This window comes from Bombyx mandarina, chromosome 17 (assembly GCF_030267445.1).
Source record: "Bombyx mandarina strain Sakado chromosome 17, ASM3026744v2".
NCBI lineage: Eukaryota > Metazoa > Arthropoda > Insecta > Lepidoptera > Bombycidae > Bombyx > Bombyx mandarina.
Window position 1 is genome coordinate 4288969 of NC_143223.1, and position 23948 is coordinate 4312916.

The 23948-nt window shown below is 36.8% G+C and overlaps 2 protein-coding genes across 4 annotated transcripts in view; one reads left to right on the forward strand and one right to left on the reverse strand.

Annotated features, from left to right (window-relative positions):
- Positions 1-1935: 1935 nt before the first annotated feature.
- TBC1D16 (TBC1 domain family member 16) lies at positions 1936-14771 on the reverse strand. Its single transcript, XM_028188245.2, has 7 exons — positions 13604-14771; positions 9813-10009; positions 8706-9207; positions 8480-8624; positions 7573-7679; positions 5868-6049; positions 1936-4944 (listed from the first exon to the last, which is right to left on the reverse strand). Exons 1-7 carry the CDS (start codon positions 14482-14484, stop codon positions 4751-4753), a joined length of 2208 nt encoding a protein of 735 aa, XP_028044046.2. The 5' UTR covers positions 14485-14771; the 3' UTR covers positions 1936-4750.
- Positions 14772-20734: 5963 nt separating this feature from the next.
- LOC114253197 ((E3-independent) E2 ubiquitin-conjugating enzyme UBE2O) overlaps positions 20735-23948 on the forward strand; it is a 28576-nt gene continuing 25362 nt past the window's right edge. For all 3 annotated transcript variants that reach the window (XM_028187975.2, XM_028187977.2, XM_028187976.2), the window contains exon 1: positions 20735-21063. In XM_028187975.2, the coding sequence (XP_028043776.2) occupies positions 20839-21063 (225 nt within the window). In that variant the 5' untranslated portion in view covers positions 20735-20838. The remainder of the gene's footprint in view (positions 21064-23948) is intronic.

Below are 23948 nucleotides of genomic sequence, written 5' to 3' on the forward strand. Positions count from 1 at the left end.
CATTCGTTTAGTCTCCCACATTCGTGTGACCAGTTGCGCCCACGGTTCCAAAGGTAAAGGACGTTTGGCCATTTTCATAGTTCGTGACATCTACTGTGAAGCGTACCTTCATCATGGATTGGAACAACACCAAGGTGATGGAGTTCATTGAACTCCTGCAAAACGAATCGACCATGTGGGACCCTCAAAAGAAATCCCTTAAAAACGGAAAGGCCGTTAATGTCGCCTGGGAAAGAATTAAAAACTATCTTTCTATTCAATGTTCTATTGGCGAATTAAAAAAGAAGAGAAATTCGTGAGATATTCGTACTCAAGGGTAGGAGGAAGCGCAAACGGGTTCGCAAATTGAATACCGAACCCATTTGCACAGCCGCTAAGTTTGCGAATGAATGTCTGACGGCCCTTCACATGCGCGCGAACATTCGTACAATGTACAAATGTTCGCGCGCATGTGAGTGGCCGGCATTAGATTCAGAAAGTTGAAATATAAGTAGGTATAGGTATGTAAATCAATGCTTATATTCATATTACTAGGTACATATTTCATATTATGTGTATTATTTATGCATATAATACGACGTGATTACGTACGTACGAATTTTTGGTGTTTCTAGAGCGATCAAGTTACCGGCAGTTTAAGGTCTTGAAAACCGAGTTTCGAAGATTATTGTGCCATTGCAGTGCTTATAGAATAGACGATACAGATGACTTCTATTAGGTGGGCCGTAAGCTTGTTTGCATTCGATGACAATCGGTTTAGGTCTCTTAGCAAAGATTTGAACGTAGGTATTAATGTGCACTGGTAACTTACTGGACATAAATAACAGTGAAAGTATGCGCACTAGTTTAGTAACAACAACAAAAAATTATAGTCAATTAAATATTAGAAAATGTAAATAGTAAGAACAGGTTTATATTGCGGTTTAATCTCGTCTTTATTCAACACGTACATAAAGTAGCTATTACAATTTTCGACGTTTCATATTGACAGTTTTCGTAGTCACGTATCAGTAGGTACAAATCTATTTTGATCAATACGGTATTTGAAGAATGAAAATAGTACTGCAGGTATAGAAGTAATAAGACTGTAGATATAAACTGCTTCACGGCAGAAATAGACAGGATGGTGGCACTTATCCGTGCGAACGAAGACGTCCTACCAACAGTCACTACGCAAATTATTATTTTTGCACATTTGATTTTTATTAATTACCTACACGATGCTATTCCTTCACTGTAGAAGCCAAACGTGAACATTTTTAAGTACGTTTTCATTAGAAAAAATGGTATCTGTCTGAGGGATTCGTATACAGACCCAGTTGCATCGCTTGACTCGAATGCACCGGGCCTTTTAACCTGACGACTTATTCAGGAAATATGAACAAATTATTTAGTATAACGATATTTAAGTATGCATAGCTTATAAAATTAATATTCATAAAGAGACTGATATTGACTACTTACACACACAAGAACTTAACCAACTACGAAGTTTTTAAATTGGTAAGGATATCTATCGATAGGAAAAAACTAAAAATAGACTTCTTAAAGTAATTTGGTGGCTGTATCAGTTTATTTTATATAATGTGGTCTCTTGCCCAAAGTAGTTTCGGAATCCCCAATTTATGATTACAGTTTTGGCTTTGAGAATGAAACGAACGTTTTGAAAACGAATCGCCTTTGATTTGAGTTTCAATTATAGACTGTGTTACTCTTAAACTAAGGTGAAAAAATACTACTACCGCAGAATAAAATTCCAAAGTAGGGTAGTGGTGAGACGGGCTGGTTTATGCAAGGCGGTCGACATAGATAAGATATATATGTGGTCGGTATCTCTGTTTCTTGGGGTTACGAACGAATGAATTTCATGTTGGTTCCCATAGTTGTTGTGTAGTGTTAATTGGTAATATAATTCAATAAATGAAACAATTGTAGTTCAATTAATGCTTTATTACTATAGATATGATTGATATTTTCGTCAATGCAGAATTGTCACCAACGATTACACCTTAATTCACATTTATAACAAAAGCAGATCCCAATATATCACAGAATATACACGCTGCCTACTATTCTCAATGCGCGAAACAATTCGGTATCACGAAAATTAACAAAATGCCTATATTCAAATGTATGCTTATTGCTTAATGCTTATTGCTTACAAATAAACTTGAATAAGCAGCAAATAAAGTATAAAAGGAGATTACAAAATTTTGATTTTGCACTGAAAATCCGTTACGTGCATTTTGTTTGCTATTCATCACATTGTAGCTTTAAGTAGGTACCGCCAGTAGCGCTTTTTATTTCTTACTTTTTTTCTAAATAAATAACTATCACACTGTTCAAAAACGTACCTAATTCTTGAATATGGTGTGTTCAAAGTCGTTAAACGGTCAAACAACTAGTCTCTGTTTCTCTCAAATAATATGCCAAATAATTTTTTGTTTAGTCAATAGTTAACAGGTAGGTTTAACAGGTACTTATACAACAGATATACATCGTGAATGGATCGTTGTATTCCATTGACGAGTTCTTGAACGTACGTAGGTTTGTAGTTAATAGAGATATTTTTAAGTCAAACGATTTTACCCTATTAGAAGTAGTTCACTGGTATTATTTTAGGTTAGGAAACACGGATACATATGCGATCACGAGCTCATAATGGCAACTCTCCTACCATTTTAATACTATTTGCACAACATCTTCCGTACAAACTAAATATTTTGATTGCTGTATAGTTAGGCTGACAAATCCCACGAGCCGATCTAGTTACATGGTCACTATTGGGATAAACTCTGTTATAGTAGATGCCATGAATCTTTAGTAATGTTTTCTGCACCCTCGGCAAGAACAGAAATAGGATGATGGGGTCTAGGCCACGGATCACTATATTCACCTAAGCTTCCTACTCAACCTCTCATCTTATATAAAAAAATAACCTTTTTATAATGGTGGCAGAATGTGCTCAGCTCGTAGGGTTGCTACATCCTAACCTTATTTGGCGAAAAGTCCGTAAAATTGTTATTTCTATGCGATTGATTATACCATATACCATATCACGTTATAAGGTGGCAATTATTGCATGCAATGGACTCTACTGACCGCTTGACTTTAAAATAAATATTATAATATGATTTTTTAAACTAAATTCTAAAACTGAACCTAAGTAACACTTTCATTAATTAAACATCATAGCAATAGTAATTTAATATGTCATACCCGCGGTACGTCGTGTTAATTGATGTATATTTTAAATTATTTAGATTTTGTAAATAAATAGATTATGTAATAATAATTTTCAAATATTGAAATCTTCTAGAATTTGTTTGTTGATATGCCATTTCGGACAAAGACACATTAGGTTAAGTGATTGAAAAAACAATAAATTTCTTCCTTGAACTTTTGTACTTGGGAATTTGTACAACAAGTTACCAAAATTATCAGTCAATCTTTGTGCTACTAATAAAAATAAATTTCAATACTTTCAGTATTTCCCCTTATAAGACGGTAGATTGGTTCCGCATTATAGGAAACGCGTTTTAGAAGTATTCTCGCATAACGCGGTTGTATGACCCCATGTAACTTCATATTATGTACAATATAATTAATGATTTTAGAATTCAAAAACTAGGAACAGAAATTAAATAAATCATTTTGATTTAAATTTATAACAATACAATTGACACAATTTGCATAGGTACGCAAAATAAATTATGAAATGTACAAATCATTATAAATTTCACAGTACCTACCTACAGAAATATAAAATTTTAAATCCCCGTGTTCTATGGGAGAATACGCGTGTTATACGATGGACTGAAATCGCGTAATTCGAAAATTCGTTATAAGAGTACCGTGTTATGAGGGGGACTACTGTACTTTTAAATTTTTCGTTATTAACAAAGTAGGTCTGTAGAAAATTAACTATCAATAAGTACTACGCAGTTGTTTATTATGCTTTATACGTTTTTTTTTCAACATTAAAAGCCTATTCTTTAATAATTGATATTTTCTATATTTGTGAAATGTTATTTTGAAAGCATTCTTTTGTTTTCCTCAAAAACAAATAATGTTTTTGCATTATTCAAATCTGATTGAACTAGGTATCTACAAAATTTAACAATACTGACAATAACACCGTATCTCCATTGATTACATACATCAATAATTTAATAAATATTTTTTTATCATAAATATTTAACCGAGACAACAAGAGGGCTTGAAATCTGAATTTTAGAAAAGAAGGACTTATCTACTCTTGACACGCTGCCCGAGGAACAAACCGAAAACATTTGTAATTGCTCGCGGCCCACCTGGTTTTAAGTGGTTACCGGTGACCATAGATAACTACAACAAAAATGCCGCCACCCATATTGAGATATAAGCTCTAAGGTCTCAGTATAGTTACAACGGCTGCCCCGCTCTTCAAACTGAAACGCATTACTGCTTCACGCACTGTAATTACGCAAATTATAATGTTGCGGGTTTGATTTTTTATTACACGATGTTATTCCTCCACCGCGGAAGTCAATCGTGGACATTTGTTATGTACGCATTTCATTAGAAAAATTAGTATCCGCCTGCGGGACTCGAACACCGTTGCATCGCAAGATACGAATGCATCGGACGTCTTATCCTTTAGGCCACGACGACTTCAAGATAGATAGAAGATATAGTAGATAGATAATTGAAAAAAATAATAAAAAAATACCTAAAACAATGTTTAATTTACATATCGTTACCCAAATTCTCACTGTACATCAAATTTGCATATATCGTGAGCCCCAGTGCACTCTACGCTAGGGCGATGTGTGGAATCCCAAATGCCAGGGCCGCATCGTTGGCACATTCCAGCGAGGGTACAAGGGATCCTTACTAACTGCCTGAACTGGTAAAGCAGACCACGAGCTTTGCGCAGTATCAAACGCCCATCCATGTACATGGCTGAAAAACAACGGAATTATGATTATTATTCAGAGATAGGTAAATTGCTCTGTTTTTACGCTCGTTAGCAAAAATAAAACCGACATTTTTTTAAATATATTATTGAAAACACACTAGAGGTAAGTGATAGTATAAATTAAACAGTGGAAGAACATAGACATGCTCGTGTCGCAAAGAATAGAACGCAGGGGAAATTTAATTCGTTAGAATTTATTTTTACCTTCAAATGGGATTTGAACACGAGTATAGCTGAATTGATCGTTAGGAGTAATTGTACTCCAGTAGTTTTATCATTTAGGTCACGACGACTTCGTACGGACGTCTTTCTCAAATATAAAAATTGTGCTAAGAAAGTTTTTAATTGCGGATAAAATATCAGAAGTTTAAAGATATTTCTTAAATTTATAATTGCAGTTCCCTGATTATTATTAGAATACGCGGTATTCTAATAATAATTTAGTTTCACAACACTACCTGTTATCTACGAAAGCTGATGCCTAGTTTCAAGAATTCGTTTTTGGTATTAATGCAAAAGAAGCACGATGATTTTGCTTTTATTTAACTAACACAAAGTCATGAACGTATCATTTTTTTAACCTATGCTGATAGCCTTGAGAGGCTATTTCAGCTTCATCCTAACATGTAGGTGAGCTCACGGGGCTCAAACCGGAAGTGTTGCTAACACTGGCCCTAGCATGAGCCGTGTTTCGCAGAATCTACCACCGGATCGGAAACGCGACCCACTGAGAAGACCCGGTGAGAAACTCAGTGGGTTGTTTCTATGGGTTAATTCGCTCGTCGAATCCTTCGGCGTAAGTAACGAGTTTGACGAGGACGGTGACCGGTGCTTGTGGTACCTAAAAGCACCGTTAATGGATCGGAAGGATCCGTAATGACGTGTTTTGGGCGACGTCGAAACATACCTAAAGAACTAAAATGCAACAGCATTTCGTCGGTATTGAGATCTTGTGCTATGACGTCATCAGCGTAAACGGCTACAATAGCCAAGCACAGGAACAGATGAAAGTAATCCGTCTGATAGTTGGCCCAGCAAGCCTCCCACATACGAAGGGCTACGGCCTCGGTGAATTCGCGTTTGAAACATCTGTAAATAAGAAAAATAATCAATAGTCAATAATCCCTTGGCACTGCGGCAAATGACACTATTTGTCCCGCAACAGTATGCGCGGGGGGAGTTCGACACCGCCACTTATTCACGGCGTTGGCGGGGCTGAATGAATGAATGAATGAAAATTCTTTATCGCACAAAAATATTGTACAAAGGCGAACTTAACACCATGCAGGCATTCCCTTCCAGTTAACCCTTGTTGATGATGTGAAAGATTCAAGAAGTTCGTAGCTGTAATGAAGCTAATACACGGCGTTAATTTAAAGAATTACAGTAAACATGAGTACAGTAGGCTGAGGACCCGTACAGCTAGGAACTATCCAACGGTCAGGGCAATTGCGCTGTTAAACGAATTTCTGTCCGAAATCCAGGATGCTGACGTGTTTGCCGATAGTTGGGGAATACTTTGGTCTAAAATAATATTATTTTTAGCATAATAATAATACTTAATAATTTTAATAATGTTTTTTTTGTTAACGAGTTAGTCGTTTTGGTGCAAACTGTAAGCCTGAGTTTGTATTGAATTGAATAAATTAATAAAGGTTTTGTTTTTTTTTACCAGTAAAACCACTTACAAAAGTAAGATCGGGATATTTAGAACATAATGTAGAACGGTTATCCCACGTTTATGTTTACAGATTCCGGTAGCTGCTTAACTTCAGATTGGTCATGAACTCATTTGCTCATCTATACCACCATAAAAATAAAATTGGAGTGTCTGTTTGTAATATTGAAATAGCCTCTTTTTACTACATTCATATGAAAATATATATACGGTACATATACCAAAATAACATTTTTTACAATTTTTGTCTGTCTGTCTATTTATTCCGGCTAATCTCTGGAACGGCTGGACCGATTTGTACGGGACTTTCACTGGTAGGTAATTGATGATACAAGGAGTAACTTAGGCTACTTTTTTTAGACTAGCTTCGTCCGTGGCTTCACCGGCGGTACGACAATAACCGCGGGTCGCATCGCGGGACTCAGTTATCAATCAATAATAAAATATAATGTTTCCGAAGTGAAGCGAGGGCGGGTCGCTAGTGTACAATAATGTTGCCATGATTATTGTTATAAGGCTTGCTTTTAGTAGCTATTGCCGACAGCTTTGGTGTTATAAATAAATAAAAAATTAGAAACAATCGCTTTCCCTATATTGATTCAATTACAAATAACAAATATAAAATGATTAAGAAACTTGTCGTTTCAGTGATTGTGCTCGAATTTTTTTTGAATTTTTTTTTTTTTAATAATTTATGTATTATAAAAAAAAGAACACAATATTCCTAACCTAAAAGTACATGTTATTATCCGCAACATGCTTCATAAGATTACAGAAATAAATTTATCAGCAACATGCTTCGTGTTCGAATTGCGACACTGGCAAAACTATATTTATATTTAATCTTCGCTCGTTTTGCTTAAACACAACAGTTTAATAGTATTTTAGCATAAAAGATGTACATATAGGTATTACATAAAGCTTAAGCACTTACAAAAGTATCCACCGGTGACAAAATAGTAATTCCATTGCGTCAACGTGCTTCTCCAGATGCTTGTAGAAGTGAGGTAACATTATTCTGATCAATTCACGGAGAAAACTCTGAAAATTTAGAATATTTATCATAGAAAAAATTATGTTAATATTACATTTATAGCTCTTCGGTAGGCAGCGGCTTGGCTCTGCCCCTAGCATTGCTGAAGTCCATGGGCGACGGTAACCACTCACCATCAGGTGGGCCGTATGCTCGTCTGCCTACAAGGGCAATAAAAATAAATTATTAATATATTTTTATTTTTCATTATACCACATGAATTCCCTGTCGTAAAATATATTTTTATTCATCTATAGAATCTATACCTATACCAAATAATATCAATGTTTCACATCTGTCAGTCTTCCCGCGATGGGTCACAATTTTTTTAGATTTCAGCAATAAAAAAAAAATCTTTGAACACGTTTTTCATCCCGGAATTCGATGTTTAACCAAGCCACTCAATTTCCCACTGGATCTTCATAATGGGTCGCGTTTCCAATTCGGTGGTAGATTCAGCGAAACTTGCTAGGGCTAGGGCTAGTGTTAGCAAATTCTTTCAAGTTGAGCCCGTAAGCTCACCTACCCATTTGCGCCTAATTCTAATAGCTCCGTAGGCTACCAAAGATTATCTAAAAAAGCTTTTCATTAGCTCGAAATGGATGTATGTCGGTTTGTATGTAGCAGAATTTTTGAACGTTTTTTTCATTTTAGAACTACGCTCTAATATCTTGATCAGATCAACAGGATGAATAAATATGAAATTAATTGTTATTTCGATTAATTGTTACATTAGTGGTTCCGGCAATTCTACAGTCACTAAATTAGTTATTGAAGAACAGATATAGTTCATAACATATTCACTTACAAGGTTATTGTCCATGTCATTATCCGTGGGCGTACAAACGAATATAGCTCGCTGCATGAGACCAACGAAACACCAGAAAGCCTCCGCTTCGCATTTTATTTCACATAGAACTGGCGCCAATAGGTCACTCATACCTTGAGTGTAACTGCAATATTACAAGATTACAATTAACTCCGTATTATTGTTGAAAAATGTTACCTAAAGTCTTGGTATTAGGGTCTCTTACCCTAATACTGGATTATATACGGCATAGTTCAGTAATATATTCTTCATTATCTCAACGTTGTAATTATTTTCGCCGGCGAAGAAAGGATTTCCTCTGTCAGTCCGCACTACATCCTTCTCGACGACGCATTGTATTGTTTTCCTAAACATGACGTGCTGATCCGGAGTCATCCTTTCAAGTCTACGCCTCGTTATTTCTTCGTAATCTTTCGTTCTTATTTGTAAGATAATTTCCCTCTCTTCATACGTCGAGTTATACGGATAGCAGTGTAACAGGAAAGGCCAGACTTCGCGTCTCAGCTCTTTATCTAAACCTCCGAAGAAGATGCATTTCCTTAAGAAAAGATCGTCCTCGATAACTCCTTTGCCGTTCATGAGTTTCCCGTAGAACAGTTCTGGTGTTATCTTTGGCAATTTCCCTTCTTCCGGATGCTGCTCTGACTTTTGTACTTCCGGACGGCACACCATGAAATGTCGGTACGGCATATTCGGTTCCTCGGACCCTGAAATATTTAATGTGAATTATTCAAAGTTAAATTCAACAATAAACGTGTCTTATTACGGACGTCTTATCCTTGAGGCCGCGAAGTCGTCGTGGCCTAAAGGATAAGACGTCTGGTGCATTCGTGTTGAGCGTTGCACCGGTGTTCGAATCCCAGGCGGGTACCAATTTTTCTAATGAAATGCATACTCAAAAAATGTTCACCATTGACTTCCACGGTTGGAATTTTCATTGAAGGATCGTGTAATAAAATCAAACCCGTAAAAATTATAATTTGCGTAATTACTGGTGGTAGGACTTCTTGAGAGTCGGCGCGGGTAGGTACCACCAACCTGCCTATTTCTGCCGTGAAGCAGTAATGCGTTTCGGTTTGAAGGGTGGGGCAGCCGTTGTAACTATACTTGAAACTTTAGAACTTATATCTTAAGATGGGTGGCGCATTTACGTCGTAGATGTCTATGGGCTACAATAACAACTTAACAGCAGGTGGGCAGTGAGCTCGTCCACCCATCTGAGAAAAAAAAATAAAAAACATATGTGAATTATTCAAACTTCAATTCAACCCAATAAATGACACAAAATGTATTTTCCGTGCTAAAAACAAACCTGGTGTAAGTTTTATATTGTGTAACAGCGAATGCCATCGGTGTAGAACCTGCGCCAGATGATCCAAGCCTCCGTGATGGAAATGCAAAATCTTGTACTGAGACTCTCGGGATGCCACTACCAACTGCCCGCACGTGCAGTTGTCATCATTGAAAAACAATCGCAGAGAACGCATCTGGGAGAGATCTACTGAAAATCTAAAGTTTGAATATTCGATTAGGAAAACCAAATAAACGAAAGCCATACATAGTCACTTAAATAGGACTATACTTATTTGTGTATAATATATTTCAGCTACATACAATACAAAAATCAATTATTTGGGTCGTTGTTGGTTATTGGTATCAACGTCGCCCTAAACACGTCATTACGGATCCTCCCGATCTAGTGACGGTGCTTTGAGGTACCTCAAGCACCGCATTCCGAACCCACCGAACCTGCCGCAGGCGACGAAGGGCTCGGCAACACAAACACAGGCCACTGAGTTTCTCGCCGGATCTTCTCAGTGGGCCGCGTTTCCGATCCGGTGGTAGATTCTGCAAAGCTCTTGCTTGGGCCAGTGTTAGCAGCACCTCCGGTTTAAGCCCCGAGAGCTCACCTACACGCTAGGGTAACGTTGATATAGTCTCTCAAGGCTATCAGAATAGATAGGGGGAAAAAAAGAAAGAATCACTATCTTGTTTATTTTTTGCTGTGATGCTGAAATGAGTACTGAAAGGAAACCCGTTAAAACCTCTCACGACCGGCGGACCACATTATAACCCATGAGTCGACTATTATCAAAGGCGGCAATCTGACTTTTGGACAATGATTGGTAAATCAGAAAAACGAATTATTGACTTTGTATTCCATTGGCAGTCACAAAACTCTTCGGAACGACATCTTAGATAAATAACAGGTTAACTATTAACCTTTATTTAATGCAGGTTTTGAACCGTATTCTTTGAAGGAGACGATTATATTCAAATAAATCTGTATTGACATATCAATAAAAATTTTTTGTCCAAATGTACAGATTGCCGCCTTTGATAATAGACGACTCCCATGTAGGTATTTATATCACAAAAAGATACAATGGTTCCGTTGTTATGAGATTTATTCATTTGTAGTATTCAAACTGGGTTACGACCTCTGGAAATATGCAAATTCGAACAGCCCACATTTTGTAATGTCTTGTCGAGGATATTAATGATCGAAATATTCTGATTCTACTTATTTAATATTCGAGTGGTATTACATTATATGGGTTATATGAAAGCAATAATGAAATTCTCCTGAAGGCGCAATGTTTGCCGCAGGAATGCTAGTTCAAGACGCCTAAATGTCTGTGCGCATCTATATAAATGAATGTGGAGTGTTAAAATGTCGTTCCCAACCATGTTAGAAGGTTAAACGAAGGCCGTTTGAAGACGTTTCATGAATTAAGTAAAAATACTTGTGGCTTTAGTAAATTCACTTTTGTGAATCACGTGTAGCTTAAACTGCTCGCGCCCGTCCTCAGATCGAGTCCGTAGATAATGCGCGTCGGTATATTTTAATAATTCAGTACAAAAATCTATAGCGCAACAAATCTTCGAATATAATTTTAATCCTCTCGTATTAGAAAACACCTAAACCTATCATCGTGGTCAGAGACGGAAACGCACCCTGTTTATTATATGTAGAAACTAACTTTTATCGGACACCATGCCACATAATTTTTATTTAAAAAAAACTTATTTTAATTAAGCTACAGATGATTTATTCGCCTATTCTATAAAAGGAAACTCTGAAGTACTCTTCTCTTTAAATTTAATTTCGAAAAATCTTATTTCGTACTTTCTTATTACGTATTTTCTACGTACGTACGTATTTTCTACTATTCTTATTACGTATTTTCTAGTCATACCTACTTAAATGTAAACTACAATTTTTTGCTTCCTGGAGTGGTTGAATTAGGCGTCGATAAATAAGTCATAACTTTGCATTTTATATGTATTTAAACAAACAAATATTTCGTATGTGTGTTTCGGCAAAATGGCACAAATGGAAATACTAGCTCGAATACGGAAGGTACCACTATGTAAGCGTTTTTTTTTTTAATAATTAATATTTGACGTTGAAAGGTGCTAGGTTTCAACAAAGCTATTTCAAAATTAAACATGATAAATAAATTACGATAGGTTTGTTGTTTAACCATGATACCACTGATCCACGAGCACATCACAACTCACAATTTTACGTAATCATGAATGCACTAACTCATCTCAAGTTAATTTCAATAAACTGAAGAATAACACGCTTCGCTTGTGTCTTTTGTTGATGTACAATAAAGGATATTCTCTCTCTTTCAGTATCGGATTTTTATCGCTTTTGATGATTACAGTTTATTACTATTATAATTTAAATTTATTGATAAGCTTCTAGGTACTTCAGGGTTCGAATAGATAATTTTTTTGCGTTTCTAACTGCGCAATTACATATTTTAATATTAACTTCTATCATTCATCCATTACCAATCCATTACCAATAAAATCACTAGCTATATACGTCACATATATATAGGAGGTGGCGGGGCGCGTTAGAGACGCGCAAGCCCGCCGCCGTCGAGCGGGGGCCAGGGAGGCGGATCTCGCCCAAGCCCTGGCCCTCTAAGTGTTTCGGGTCCCCCTCATATGTCGGTCTGGGGACCGGCGAGGGGGACCTAAGAAGACATCGTGCAAGCTGCTCTGCACGCGTTTTACGCAAGAGCATCCGGGTGATGGAAGGCCGGCTATCCTCGACCCACGCTGGTTCTGACCCAGCGGGGTATTCCGTAGGATAGCTCACTCTAACCGGCGCCATCTAGGCGGGCTCCGGATAGCCTGCCGACCGAGAGGGCTGGTGGTCGTGGCGCTGACGACCGCCAGTCCGGCGTCCCGAGGGGGAGGGTGATGGGAGAGATGTGCTCCGCACTAAGCACTTCACTTTCCCCCCTTTGCCTTTTCATGAGTTCTGTCTCATGTGAGGTTTGGACGTTGGTTGTTGAGCGACAGGAGGTTTTAGTCGGTTCGACTCCGACATGCTCCGCCCGCCGTCCCCAGTGGAGGGCGGAAGTCCGGCGATTTCCTCCTGACCAAAAAAACAAAAAAAAACTATATACGTCACAGATCGCTATTTAGTTCAGACTCAACAAAATCACATTATAAATTAAATTACTAGCCTACATAGGCAGATGAACCACCGTTATTGCCGCCCCTGCTATTACCAGAGTTATTAAAATAATACTTTTCAAACATGATCACTTATAAACGTTACGTTAAAGACATGTAAGTTTCTGAAAAACTCAAAATATACCAGGTGCCAATTAACAAACTTCCGATTTGTCAAAGGATAGGTCTATGGTCAAAGGTGATGCCGTGAAGTCAAAAGTGCGATTAGTCCTTATTTAACTAAATTAAAAACATAATCGTTAAAGAAGCTAGCGGTTGTGGAATAGCTTACTATTTATATGATCACTATTTATTTTACTGGTGGTAGGACCTCTTGTGAGTCCGCGCGGGTAGGTACCACCACTCTGCCTATTTCTGCCGTGAAGCAGTAATGCGTTTCGGTTTGAAGGGCGGAGCAGCCGTTGTAACTATACTGAGACCTTAGAACTTATATCTCATGGTGGGTGGCGCATTTACGGTGTAGATGTCTATGGGCTCCAGTAATCACTTAACACCAGGTGGGCTGTGAGCTCGTCCACTCATCTAAACAATAAAAAAAAAATGATCACACGAACACTATACATTACGATTAATATTAGGTAAGCACACGACAATATTCACCTTCGACATTTCAACGGAGCTCGCCTCTGTGGGACCGGCGAACTATGAACGCTGTCGGGAAACACCAAATTGTGTTTCAGCGCCAAGAACTCCGGGGTGCTCATCCAATTAGGATTACCTTCGTCACACGAGCTAAGCGATAGCGACCTAATATACCTGTCGCTCGACAGCGAATCAGGGGTCAGATCAACGTTTTCTATAGTCGGATTAGCGATTGTAATGTTCACAGAGGTCATAGACTGAGATCTCACGTGTTTATCATATATAAACACGTCGTTCTTCAATTCTTCCTTCTCGAAGCTGCTGAACACGTTGTCTTTTCCTGAATCAATTGATTTTACAGTTGGCTTAGAGCTGGAAGATAGCTCGTCTTGCGTCGTATCGTTCGGCGTGTACCTAGTGTCGGAAGACTTTAGGCTCTGTTTATCAGAATTAGAATTAAGGCTTGTGGTCTCCGACGAATCAGAGAATGCATTTTCAATGTCATTCTTTATCGATATGTTCGAATCGTTGTGCGATTGTGTGTAAGGTATTTGCCTCGGAGCGGTCGGTTTGTTGACAACACAGCCGAGCTCATCGCTAGGACTGGTTTCAACCGCAGACGGACATTTTCGAAGGGTAGAGTTCGGAATCCAATTCAAAAACAAAGTTGGACGTTTAGCGTTATTGTGCTGATCGGTAAACACTTTAGTCGTGATAGTCAAGTAGCCGGGGTGATGTATGATATCTAATTCGTGCCTTGCGATCGTTGGAGGATGGACGCAAACGTTGTTCTTACAGAATAGTATTTCGTTGTCGACGTAATCAGGTGGTTCCTCGTCGTTGAAGTCGATGCCGAGAAAATAGCTCGAAGCTCGCCTAAGTAGATCAGGAAGGGGCATTGTTCACATTTCCTTAATGGAACACAGCGCAGTAGTGCGACGCGACGTTATCAATGGAGACGGCCTCATTGAAGCGCCGCTCCGCGAGTACTAAATGCTGCGCGCATGTAAACACCTACACAGCTGCGTTGATAACACACTATTGATTCCGAATACCGAGCAACGAGCATGTTCTTAACTAACGTCACGACATTTATTATGACGCAGCTTCGTGAACAATTTGCATATATCTACGTTCCAAAATGGATAAATTTGATTAATTTAAAAAAGAAAAAAAAAGAAATCCTATGTATACAAAACTGGAACTTTTTAGGCTGGAACCCCTGGGATCATAATTATTTTTCTCTTGTATTTATAAGCTCAGCATGATCGTGGCATGTATGAAGAATGGTCGATGTCCAATAGCGGACGGTTGTGACCTATTAAGGACCGCGGAGCCGGTACATAGAAGGTTCAGAACAGAAGTGTTTGTAGGTTCACCTGGTGGGCGAGCACGGACTCAGACAGGTCGGGTGGAATTTGCTAACAGCTGCCCGAGCGCCTCCCAAAGAGATACTACAGTTCAAGGGCACCTGTTTCGCGAATGCATCTCATACTGGATCGGAATCGGATAGGTCTGTGATGATCTCCTCCCAGTGAGGGTCACTAAGCGATCTGAGGGGATCGAGTTTGCGCAGCACGCTACCGTTACTCCAGCGCTATTGGAGGATGCGACGACGTGGCATGGTCATCGTCGCCGGACGTACTGTGGAAGAGCAACCTGCTCGTTGGAATGTCACATTCGGACTCGCCAGACTGTTTTCAACCCAGGGTACACGAGCGGCACCGCCCGGGTGACATGACGAGCTACCGTACCGCGGAGCCTGGCTTCGTTGGTAGGCGACGATTGCTTCAACGATCCGTCGGTCGGGCGTCCTAAGAGTCACCTAAGGCGTCGCGAGTCTGGTTGTAGTGTTGACCGCGGGAGCACCTGTATTTTGCCCAGACTCCGACCCCGGACGGAGATCGGACGTCGGATGAAAGATTGCAAAGGGAGTCGTTTAGTAGGTCTCTCAAAATATCATTGGGCCAGTGGTCAATTCCCAGCGTCTGCGTACCCCTAGGCATCGAAACCTCATGTATGAGGTGTGGCCCTTTGCACGAAACAAAAAAAGGGTTAAGTTTCACACGTCAAATTCTTTGACGAGTGCGATGAATACGATTACTAGGGCCCTTATGCCTGCTTCTAAAGCTAGCGTGCAGATACTTAATAGTTTGGTTTGAAACGTGTTGGTGAAACGGTTGGATAAAACCCACCTACGGAGCGTATAGGAGACATAGCATGAACGCTTCTGCCAACTTTAAGATATCATAAGACTGAACAGTAATTGCGTAGGTGCAACGATTCTACCACCCTGTAAACGATAGTCAATAAATCGATATTTCATATTAATATTCTAAAAATAGTACACCAAGGGGCAAACAAAAGCTGCCATGATTAATGTAGCGACATCTGTATACCTTATGAACCTTTCTCGGGTTAAGCTGTGGAAATGACATTTAACGCGCGTTGCCCGTCGTGTGGGTACGTAGTACGGCCTATCAACACGAACGGCGCGGCACGAGACCTAGATCTAGAAAAACTACATTTTCTCTAAATCTAATTGGAATTTTGTAGAATTCCAATTGGATTTATCAAGAAGATAGATTTCTTTATGTAATGTCTAATACTACACCTAACAGTTCTAATAAAAATAATACGGGGTACGCAAATTTAACTTTCATATTCCGATAAAAAAAAATTAAAACGCTTGCTGGATGTAATATTATAAAGTTCTTAAACAAACTAACGTACTTAATACAAACACGATAAAAGTGGCACATGTTCCCATACATTTTGTTTATACAACACGCGTTTCAAAATAAACGACCTACTTCAAATGTCACTTGAGTGGGTCTCATAATTCATTTGTTTAGAATACGTTTTTGACGACAGGGACAAAAAGTGTTTTGTTTCCAATAATTTAAGCTTATTGCCAAGCCAGTTTAAACATGGACATGTCGTTTTATTTTATAGATTTTGAGTATGAGCGTCTCAAATATGACACTCAAAATTAGTGCAAAAAACAGTGTCTCAAAAAAACTAAGATTTTGCAAAATATATGCTTGCAAGTGGTATAATAATTAATTATTCAAGATTTACATGAAACCGGGCATTCACTTCAACGAAAAAAGCCACATGTCTGGAAGAAAAAACATACAAAAAAAATTCTTAAAAATAGTGAAAAATAACAACGAAGGCTAATAAAGTACAGATATATATACTTATATGTTTATTGACTTATTCAAAATAAAAAATAAACATTATGATTTGTTTTTTTTTTTCGAACCTATTTGATTGATAGGTCAAATAAACATTTTTTTCAATGTTATCGTGAAGAATAAAAAAAAAAAAAATTATACAAAAAAAAAAAAAATACAAAAAAAATAATATATAAATATAAAATTTTGAAGCTGGCAATATTTTTCCCGCAAAAATAAAATTCTTGTTTTTTTCAATAGAGTTACTTTTTTTAAACTACTTATTGTAAACTGTAGTGGCGCTTATTTGGAAGAAAGTAAATGCATATTTATTTATGACAAAATTAATGCACTAAGTATTTTTTCTCTAAACTAATATTTTTAACCTTATAAATTAGGACTTAAGTATCATTTTAGAATAAATATTTTTGTACTGATGTCTTTTTATGTTCAAGTGACATTTTAAATTTATTCCATAATATTCTTTTTCTGACGAAAGGACCTAAATACATATATTTTGCAATGGTAATTAAACTTTATGTTTAAGTATTAAGGTTTAGAATAAACTGAAGTCGTTAACATTATTAAACTTTTTTCTAAGAAATGAAGATGTTTTCGTGTCTGCAAACGTGGCCACTGGAGCGTCTTATTTTTGTTCCTGATCTTTAATCTAGTACTATTATTGATCGAAGACCAAACTACGCAAAAACGTTCGACAAAAAAAAGGAAACAGCTATAGAAATTTTTAAGTGTGTGTCGAATCGCGGGAGTGCGTAGCAACGTGTTTATTGTGACTTAATTCCAATAATTTTAATACTTTTGGTGGTTATATTTACGTGGTCTTTTGTTGTTTATAAGGTAAGTAATCTACTAATACATAAAAATAAAGGTTTCAGCATGAGACACAAAATTTAGGCTTTTCTAAACCTGATACATTTTGGCGTTTGCTTTGTTCGCTGACGCCATAATTTTACTCTCATTTTTTGTTATTTTTTTCCTGTTTTATCATACTAAATACGATTAATATGTTAGATCAACTTATTATCAGCGGGAATAGTAAAAAACATGAGCAAAATATGTCAACTAACTTTTAAGTTTTGAATTTCAAATTTGAAGTGTCCTTGGTGCAATTTAAGGCTGGAGCACTCTGAGAGATCTGATTTTTTTTTTGTTTTCCTTTGAATACATTGTACAATGCGATCCAATGTACAAGTGTTATACCTTTTTAGAAAGGGCTTTAAAAGTACCATGTTGTATAGTAATTGTTTTTTTTGTATTGTATGGTATGTAGAACAAAAAAATCTGTAAAACGAAAGTGATTTCACTGTGTGAATGAGAACTGTTGCACTAATTTTTATTTTTCTCAGTAATGGTAAATGTTATCGCTATGATTTTTGTTTATTTAGTGAGAATATTAGTCTAGTTATGTTGATTATTTTTATTGTAGATCTGACTGTTGTATTTGCGTATCTCTGACACGTAAAGTTTATCTAGAATTACGGCTCGCGCCGCCAGATTTTTACGCAAAATTAAAGGGGTGTAAATAAATTATTTTATATGGACAGGTGTATGGTTCTATTTTTTATTATAATTTGTATAGTTTAAAAAAATTAATTTTAAATAAAAAAACCTATGTAATCGCTTAATTTTTTGAGATATTATTATTTATACACAAGTCGTGCTCAAAAACGCGTTATCTCTGTGTTCAGTGTATCATAATTCTACACCGTAGTTGAATACGTAGTTGAATACTAATAAACAAAATACTTCAACGTAAAGCATAGTTCATACTAAACATAACACTTGCTAGTGTTAAACAATAACAACTTGAGGTACAATGAAGGGTTTTGTGATAACGGAGCCGCGCGGCGTAGTTGTAATAAATAACGGGGCACTTTAGGGTGCGCGTCAAGAGCCCGTTCGGGCAAGGCAGTGGAATGGAGACCATGTGTGAACGAGCTGTATCTCGCCAAATAGCAAAAAAAAGTGTACAACACATGCAGCGTTTTTTTTAGTATTGTGCAACAATACGGATGGTAACAATGACAAATCATCAACTTTTTACGGTAACCACTTAACATCAGGTGGGCCGTGAGCTCGTCCACCCATCTATGCAATAAAACAAACAAAAAAAAGAAGTTGCAAATGTATCTGGGCTCCAGTAACCACTTAACATCAGGTGGGCCGTGAGCTCGTTCACCCATCTATGCAAATAAAAAAGTATAAATTAGTTCAAGAAGTCGGCTTATGCAAAGAATCCAATCACTGGTACAAAATTAAAAAAAATCAAATATCTAAAACAAAAAAAAAAGAAATTAATATTTTTTTTTATATCAAATTGATTGAAATTTATATCAGATTGCTGCGCCGTATCTTTAAATTTGAACATCGGCTGTCAAACCCGACGTGTTCAGAATCCGTAATCTGGACGCTTAGGTGTGTTTCACATCTTTGAAGTCGAAATTTTTATATTTGCGACTAAAATACACGTCCTTTGTAATACTTATATTTAAGTTCATTAAAATATTGATCTCATTACAAAAAATCGTTTGGATTTTATTAATTTTTCTATTAAAAACGACGAACTAAAGACGACCGTTAGGTTCAAAAAATGACGAGGCCGCTGCTTCAAAGACTGTTTTTGTCATAAAATGCAAATAATATTTACTCCGTGTTAGTAAAATATAATGAAAGAACACTTACAATTCCATTATTAAGCAATAAACAAATTCACTGAACCGTTATTTTTATATAATTCGCAAATACGTGCGACCGAACCGAGCTCGAATTTCACACTGATTCACACAGCCCCCTTCAGTTGTTTTGTCGTAAATATTCAGTGAGAGAGAAGGTAAATTCATTGGTTACAGTTTAAATGTATTAGAAAGAGTAAACTATAATTTTATGATTATCTGTTAAAAGCCCGAAATCCGGGCGACGCGCCGTACGTGACACCTGCGGTCAACACGGAGGCAAAATAACGGCGCCGCCGCGGTTTGGACGTTTAACACGAGAGAGGTGAAGCAATACCAAAATACGTAGCTGTACCGAGACGTGCAAGGCGAAATATTATTAATTTATCTGATTCTACGCCTGCTGCAACTGTGACACTATTAAAAAGCAATACACTAGAACTAATCCCGTAAAAACCTGAAGCGTGCTGACTACATTTAAAAGATAAGCTTGCATTTAATTAGATTGCAATTTTTGAACAACAATATCTTCTCTTTCTAGTTTACCCTCAAACATGTACGATAGTGTACCTACTCCGGTAGGTAGTCTCCTCAATTTTATAGATTTTTTAGTGTTATCAATGGCAGATGAGTCTGGTACATACGGTTGTAAGTAGTCATAATGCGGACCACAAGCAAACCTCTCGTATAATGTTGTAAAATGTTCAAATAGAACACGATTTTTTTCATTTTTGATACCTATGGACTTTGGTTTACAAGTGGTAGGACGTATTGTGAGTCCACACGAGTAGGTACCACTATCCCGCCTATTTCTGTAGAGAAGCAGTAATGCTATTCGGTTTGAAGGTTGGGGGCAGCCGTTGTACTGAACTGTGACCTTAGAACTAATGTCTTAAAATGGGTGGCGGCATTTACTTTGTAAATGTCTACGGGCTCCGGTAACCACTTAATACCAGGTGGGCTGTGAGCTCTTCCACCCATCTAAGCTATAAAGAAATAAAACCTCTTTATTACTTACATATGGCATACTCAAAACTCACAAAACTATACTTTTTAGCGACTTCATTAGAGGAGTACTTAATTCAAGACGTATGTAAGCTCTGTGTTCTGCATTATTTTCTAACTAAATGAAGTCTCCACAAAACATATTAAAAATTTTACATTTATAATACAGGTTTAAAAGTAGGTGTAGATGTTAAAGTCAATTTTCAAATTATTCGGTAAAACGGAACGTATCTTTTTTTACTAAGAATTCCGAAAGATGGCGGTTCCGCTGCATAATTTATTGACGCATGCGCCACACATTGCAATCAGCTGTCAGAAAGAATTTATTCTTGTAAAAAACAAAATTATTAGTGTCTTCAGATAATTCCCGTCAAATATGGCGGGGCAAAATCCAGGATCACCGACCGACTTTCAATATTTTTATGAAGATGAAGTTTATAAAATCAACAACCGGGGCCAAGTGGTTTTCGGCCTAGTGCTCGAGAACTATGAAGCTAACTCCAGTGACCAGGAGAGCGACATTGAAACACCTATACAAAAAGGAGAAATTCGTGTTGTATGGCATCCTTCCGGCACGGAACGCGTTATATCTGAGAAATCGGTAAGCAAGAATACAAACCAAATGACATGATCACAGGGGACACCGGTTTTAATTAATCATATTTCCATAAAACGATTTTAAATCAATGTGATTGTACGATCTGGGTAGGATGAGTGCAAAGACCTTTTTATCTCGTGTCATAGATTTAGTTTTAAGATGACTTATGACACATCTGAAATAATTGCGAGGGTAAAAAAATAATACTGTTTGCTACGTCGCAAAAAATTTAGCGTAAACGATTCACATTACTTAATAGGTATTTAGAATGTCGAAAAATAGCAGAAAACCATAACCAGTCAACCAAAACTAAATAAACGGGAAAATTATCAAACAAAACGAATGTTCTTTATCTTATTATTCTAAACTAGAAAACAAAATACTGAACATTAAAGAAGTATACAAAAACATAATAATAGTAATTTTAATATTTAATAAAAGAAAAAACATTTTTTTGTGGCTACAATAGATTTTGTTTCATCAAATTCCAAATAGAATATCTGCCGATTTTCTAATGATTTTTATCATTTATTTCTAATATAAAATACACTTTAAAAATAATATGAATGAAAAACCAACTGAAGAAACGTTCTTCATTAAATACCAGTAATTAATTCTGTAACCTGGTGCTAAAGGGGCTGAAGTATATTTTTGTGCGAAAGGAGATTGTAGTGCCAGTTTATTGAAAAAATAACATAAAATTTTGTGCTTTTGTGTTTAGTTTCTCAGTAATATTTCAAAATTTACTATGTCAATTTAGAGAGGGTTTTAATACAGTTTATTTAATTTTATTTATTATTGATGGCTCACACTTCTAATGCTTAATAATAAAAATAATGAACCTGGCCCACGAGACTACCGCCATGTGGCGTGTTGATTCAACCATCATTGTTCCAATAGTTGTATCGGTACACGGCTTGATAGCGAAAAGTTTCGATCAACATCTTAAGAAACTTTCGTTATCCAGCTGGGTTAAGGGCCTAATACAGAAAGCAGTTATCCTCGATACTGCACGCATTGTGAGGAGGTTTCTCACTCTGGAGTCCTAACCACTGGTGGCTTGTGTCGTAGACACCGCCATCAGCGGCAATCTATTTTTATATAGTGTTTTTAAAAAATTGTATTTTTAATATCTTTTTTAAAAAATATTATGTAATTAATAAGATTTTAAATAAATATAAATAAAAAATAATGATATTGATCTTAGTCCTACATCAGATCATAGGTTCAGGTTCAGGTGTATATTTGCTAATGATTCAATTCATTTAGCTTAGGATGATAATGAATATCTAAATTGACATTTTTGCATTTTTCTTGACCAGATAGTTGCTTACTGAACACAGTATATCAACAGTCCTCACATGTATTTCATTGTGATAATTATTTGTGAGCATTATAATGAGGGCAAGTATTAATTTGGTGTTTGTCTTCTTTGATTCTTATGGTACACTAATAGACAATAACATGTGAAATTAGAAAACACTGTATAATTTTGTAGTAAATTATGATTCATTTACATTAAAACATGGATACAGTATAAAGATAATAAAAACCAAAAAAATTCAAACCAAATATTTTTTTTGCATTATTGTACTCTCCTCATTGTTATCATAAAAGGCCTTAAGTTCAACATCTTTTAAACAAATAGCAAGAATAAAAATATGTGTATTCAAGTACAAACAAGCAAAATTTATTTGAAACAAATTGCAATACTTTTAGTTTATTAAGAATTGTTGTAGGGCTTGAATTTACTAAGCCAACTCGCAGAGCTAATAGTTCTATTGGAAATGCAAGTTCATCTGTCAGTTGTCTTTGTAACTGTGGCTTGCATGTATAATCATTGTTGGATATGTCCAGTTACGTCCTGCCATGTTCGAGCACTGTAGTCAACTACTTAAACTTTTTAACACATTATAATATAGTCTTCTTTGTACTTTGTACTCTAAAAAATGAAATTCTAAAATTGCTCTTATTAGTCTTGTGTGACTGTGAAAAGTAAAGTATTAGAAATGTTTGAAATAATATGTAATATAATGATAATGATAATATAAATATACCATAAAACTTATAATAAATAATGTAAATCCGCCACAAGGCGGTGTCCTCTCTCCTCTCTTGTTTTCAATTTTTATAAATTTTCTCACCCCTGAGCTACGGTGTGCATTTCATCTTTACGCCGATGATCTACAACTGTACGCACAAACCGATGTTGATCACATATCGGATGCTATTACCAAACTAAACAATGATTTAAAATCAATCAAAAATTGGTCCGATAGGTTTGGTCTGGCGGTGAATCCTACCAAATGCCAGGCGTTAATTGTTGGTAGCCATCGAAATATGAGTAAGATCAGTAATTTTAAGCTGCCGCCTGTTGTTTTCAATGACATAATCATCCCCTTTAGCCGAAACGTGAAAAATCTTGGATTACACATTGACACTACACTTGGTTGGAGAGCGCAAGTAACATCCATTAGTCAAAAAGTCATCAGGACCTTGCGATCTCTCTATCGACTAAAAAATATGCTACCATCAAATGTAAAGGCCATGCTTGTGCAGACTTTAATTTTCCCTATGGTAGACTACGGTGATGTGTGTTACTATGACCTGAATGCAGATCTCCTCAACAAACTAGACCGCCTTCTCAATAATTGCATTCGATTCGTTTTCAATCTTAGAAAATATGACCATGTGTCCGCGCATCGAACTCGTCTGAAATGGTTACCGATCCGTCAGCGTAGAGAGGAGAGAGCGCTTACTACCTTGTTTTCTCTTTTGGACTCTGCCTCTTCACCCTCTTACTTAAAATCGCATTTTAAATACTTGAACGCAAGCCATGACAAAATTCTACGTTCTTCACATAATCGTCTCTTACAATGTCCTATCCA